General features: G+C 31.5%; 1 protein-coding gene across 1 annotated transcript in view; it reads right to left on the bottom strand.

The window, feature by feature from the left end:
- Positions 1-568: 568 nt before the first annotated feature.
- The window catches only part of LOC107440844 (uncharacterized), a 19,435-nt gene continuing 14,826 nt past the window's right edge, over positions 569-5,177 (bottom strand). The window contains exon 4 of the mRNA XM_016053906.3: positions 569-1,061. Within this exon, the coding sequence (XP_015909392.1) occupies positions 693-1,061 (369 nt within the window). The 3' untranslated portion in view covers positions 569-692. The remainder of the gene's footprint in view (positions 1,062-5,177) is intronic.

Here is a 5,177-nt window from a genome sequence, read left to right as displayed (position 1 = left end):
TGTCATTTTGTGGTCCCTTTTAATTTGCTATAATTATTTCCTTTGATATAGCAGTATAATATCTGAACGATTTCGAAAATTATAAGTTAATATTAAGGGAAGATATGGGGCCTGGATGTCATACTTATAACAATCTTTCAAAGTGTAATTTCTGTGGCTTGTCGAGGGAATCATATTATGCCACATTGTGCACCGTTTACAAAATTTTGAGTGAATATTCCTTTTTCTCAAGGCAACGAAAAGCTGCTTTTTTTAAAAACAATGTTTTGCATTTTCAAGAATTTTTTTTTTTTAAAGTATCATTATTGTTTTGTTTCAACAAGCTTTTCCATTGCAGGTCTTTTATTTTAGTTTAGAAATTTTTATTTCAGTTTAGAAATTTTTATTTTAATAATTGATTATTGACTAATATTTTTAATTTGATATTTATCCGATGTTGGGAACCCACTAATTAGCTTAATTAGATCATTAGACTAAAGTCCAGGAAACAATTAACTGCTGGGCTATCGCGGAACCCTCTAGGAATCAAAGCTTTTGCATAAAATAAATTACACGCATACTTCGTGTATTGACTAGATAATTTTTATTTATTTCAACGTACATACAAAATGGATGCGATTTCAACAACAACGATGATACAAAATGAGTTATTCACATATATAAAAGACGAATCCTGTTTCCGCAGAAACAAGCTACAATGTTTGTGTTTGAGAGTATCTTGCCATGGTGTTTAACAAATGTATGATGCTACGGAGAACTTGACAATCCCTGATCGCCATATGGGAACACTGACTTAGATCCGTTACCTCAAGTTCTAGAATGGAATAGGTTGCATTTCGATTGTAACCTAGAAGCGACATTGAAGTTTCAATGGTGCACACTAATGACTTCTGTTTGTTCGCCAAGATGAGTGATTGTGCCGCCAATTGTTTCTCTCGAGGAAGAGTTCCGGGGCACCTCGGACTGTCCTCTTTATATTGATGATGAATCAGATATATATAAGCAGAATGAACCTGGAGAGAGTAGTAGATCTGGTTAACAGCTGCCTCCACATCTAATTCCTTAAAGAAAATAAAACCTGATATGATACACATAGTAAAAAAAATAGGTTACTGTAGCTATGTGGTGTTCTTGAAGCTATGAAGCGTCATCTAGTGATGGCGTTTCACAACTTCATAGAGAACAAACACGTAAAACAATATACAAAATTTATAAAGCATGCTCGAAAGGGATGCCATTAGTGACTATAAATATAAAAAATGGTAGAAACTCCATTTATTTTTATTTATTTATTATCTCTTTAATTAGTCAATGTGGTCGCTTCGAACTCCCGTGCCAGAGGTCCTGGGTTCGATCGTCGGGCCAGGAAAGGTTGACTCAGCCTTTAATCCCTTCAGTGGGTCGATAAATGAGTACCAAGCATGCTTGGGAACTAAACACTGGGAGTTTCACGTTTGGCTGACCACCTAACCGAAACATCTGCTCCTGCACCACAGAACCCAAGGTCAAGAAAAGTGAGATGGGCACAGCAGGCCTTGGCCCTCTATGGGCTGTCGCGCCACTGAGTTTAGTTCAAATAGTCAATCGTAACTGTCACCAGGACATAGATTTTAAATTATTCATAATTAAAGCAATCATCTAATTCTCTTTTAATAGTAAACAAACAAAAAAATCGTGCTAGAAAAAGTTGCTAATTTTAATCTTTTTTAATAAAATTTTGAATTCTTTTTGTCACTACTTTTTGCATTTTTAGTCGAGCCTGGCAACCCGGATGTTCGACCCACCATTGTTTGCTTCAATCTGTAACCGGGAAATCGCATAGTATTTAATCATTGAGAGAGCCCATATACAGATACAGTTCACAAATGCCGGGGCTCAGTGTCATTTGGAAGCCATGTGAATTCTTAAATCATTATTTTATTTTATATTTTATAACCGTCAATGAATTCGGGTTTCGACTACTAATGTTCAACTTCGTAGCCTTGTACTTTTGAACCCAATCCAGAACACGGGGGGGGGGGCTCCTGGATCAAGCATTGTGAGGAATTTGCCTTCGTAGAGAACTTTTTGATGGTACTACCCTGCATTTGCGTTGCATGGAGATGAAAGCCATGAAAATCTCCCACTGTTAACCTGCCATGATCCATGACCATGACCACAGAGGATATTTTAATTCAGCATTGTTTACATCAAAATTACAGGACTACTGAGTTGAACATAACTAGTCGAAAACCAAATATTGGGTCGGCTGTTCAACGATTGTTATAAAATTTAAAAAAAATGATATGATGTTATAAAAAAATGGACAATTTGAGAATTTTTTTTATATCATATTTAGAAGAATGACCAATTTGTAGCTGAATTCCTATTAAAATGCGTGCCACAAATTTTCTGAATATACCCAACAATGTATGGAAATATTTAAAAAAAAAAAAAACGAAAATTTATTCTTCGGTTCAAATTACTTCTAAAAAGCAGTTCTAAATAGCATCCTAAATACGTTGTATTTTTCATCCGGTATAAGTCAAAGCGCAACCCATTCCAAAAGCAGCTTGCGCATGGTCAAATTTTCATGTAAAATTGCATACACACTATTTTTTCATAGTTTTAAGGTGTCTACTATCCCACACAACTTCACTTTCCAATCTTTCAAAACATTTTTAGAATATCTATAATGTTTTCAGGAGTAATTGCTGATTTTAGCCAACAAGAGCGTTTATCATCGAAAATGTCTCTGTGATAGCGTTTAAACTCAGCGTACAAATCAATAATAGTTGATTTTTCTGCTGCAGAATCTCCATACCCTATTATTCTCCTTGAACAGCATTTTTACTCATCAAAAAAAAAAAAAATTACTTAATCAAACACGAAATTTTATTTTATAATTTTTGGAGAAGAGGGATAAATTTAAAGCTAAAATATGTGTATCAAATTTTTTGAAAATGCCAACCTTTATTTGGAAATATATATTTTTAAAAATTTTGATAATTTATTCTTCACTCCAAATCAGGCCTGTTTCAGAGCATATATTGTCTTAAATAGGAATGGATACTTTGAGAATTTTTCCGAATTTTTGGTAAAAAGGGACCAATTTGAAATCTCATTCATATTATAGTGCGTGTGTCAAAATTTCTGAAAACACCCCTATATATTTAAAAATGTTTCTAGTAAATTTTTAAAAAAGCATTCTTTGGTCTAAAGCAAGCTTGATTTTCATATTTTGACTTGCATATTTTGAGTTATGAAAAAAGTGACAATTTGAGAATTTTTTGTAATAATTTTTGGAGCAGAAGGATCAATTTAAAGCTGATTCTATATTAAAGTGCGCGCTACAAATTTTCTGAAAATGCCCATCTTTATTTGGAAATGTATTTCTATTAATATTTTGAAAATTTATTCTTCTCTCTAAATCAGGCCTGTTTCAGAGCATATATTGTCTTAAATAGGAATGGACACTTTGAGAATTTTTCCGAATTTTTGGTAAAAAGGGACCAATTTGAAATCTCATTCATATTATAGTGCGCGTGTCAAAATTTCTGAAAACACCCCTATATATTTAGAAATGTTTCTAGTAAATTTTTAAAAAAGCATTCTTCGGTCTAAAGCAAGCTTGATTTTCATATTTTGACTTGCATATTTTGAGTTATGAAAGAAGTGACAATTTGAGAATTTTTTGTAATAATTTTTGGAGAAGAGGGATAAATTTAAAGCTTATTCTATATTAAAATGTGTGCATCAAATTTTCTGAAAATGCCCATCTTTACTTAGAAATTTATTTATTTCAATATTTTAAAAATTTATTCTTCTCTCCAAATCAGGCCTGTTTCAGAGCATATATTGTCTTAAATACGAATGGACACTTTGAGAATTTTTTCGAATTTTTTGAGTAAAGGGACCAATTTGAAATCGCATTCATATTATAGTGCGCGTGTCAAAATTTCTGAAAACTCCCCTATGTATTTAGAAATGTTTCTAGTAAATTTTTAAAAAAACATTCTTCGGTTTAAAGCAAGCTTGATTCTGAGCATATTTTGAGTTATGAAAGAAGTGACAATTTGAGAATTTTTTGTAATAATTTTTGGAGAAGAGGGATCAATTTAAAGTGTATTCCATATTAAAATGTGTGCATCAAATTTTCTGAAAATACCAGAATATTAAAAAAACATATTTTTAAAAGAATTTGTTCTTCTTACAAATCAAGCCGGTTTAAGAGGCATATATTGTATTAAATACGAATAGACTCTTTAAAAAATTTTCGTAATATTTGAAGAAAAGGAAGCAGTTTGAAAATGATTTCTAATTAAAATGTGCACGTCTAAATTTTTAAAATCACCCACATGTATTTCGAAATACTTTTTTAAAATGTATACAAAAAACATTCATCTGTTCGAAACAGTCTCGTTTCTGAACATGTATTTGTTACATGTATTGTGTTATAAAAGAATGGATAATTTTTGAGTCTTTTTTAATAATTTTTGGAGAAATGAGATGCTTGTTTCTGATTTCAGTAAGTAGTTGGAATACACTAGCGTTTGGAGAAAAGCAAAATTTGACAGAACTAATGCAATGGAGAGGGAATCGCTTTAACTTGAGACGGCTATTATATTTACTAAGCAGTAGTATTTCTTACTATATATAAAATTCTAATGTTGGTGTCGCAGTTTTCCATTGTTGTCAGTGCATTTTTATTGGCCAGAAAATCACGTGGTGTGATCCAGTTTTTCCTCGTTCGTCTCCTTATTGTTTTGGTTGTAGTCAGCATAAAATTAATAAAAGTCATGCTTTTCTTTAAATATTTTTGAATCCCTAACTTAAAGTTATTTTCCTGTACTGCTATTATTACGCTTTTAATTCAAGAGTTTAAAACTAAGAGAATTGCTGTTTTCTTATTAGTATTATAATGTAAATCTGCCTTACATTTTAAGATAAAGTTATTTAGAAAGGTGGTCTAACAATTATTATTTTTGAGCAAATAACATTAATATACTGTTATAAATTACAGTTAAAGAGATCTGTTAAATGATTTAGAACTTAACGATCAGCTACATGCACAATGAGATGCAGGCAACAACAAAAAAGTTGTTAATCTATCCTTCCGTTTGGTAAGCGAAAATATTAAATTAAGTATGTGAACTCATCAAATTTGTTTCAACAATATAACGTTATAACAATATAAA

Source organism: Parasteatoda tepidariorum, chromosome 6 (genome assembly GCF_043381705.1).
Source record: "Parasteatoda tepidariorum isolate YZ-2023 chromosome 6, CAS_Ptep_4.0, whole genome shotgun sequence".
NCBI classification, from domain to species: domain Eukaryota; kingdom Metazoa; phylum Arthropoda; class Arachnida; order Araneae; family Theridiidae; genus Parasteatoda; species Parasteatoda tepidariorum.
This window is presented reverse-complemented; position numbering and strand designations above follow the sequence as displayed.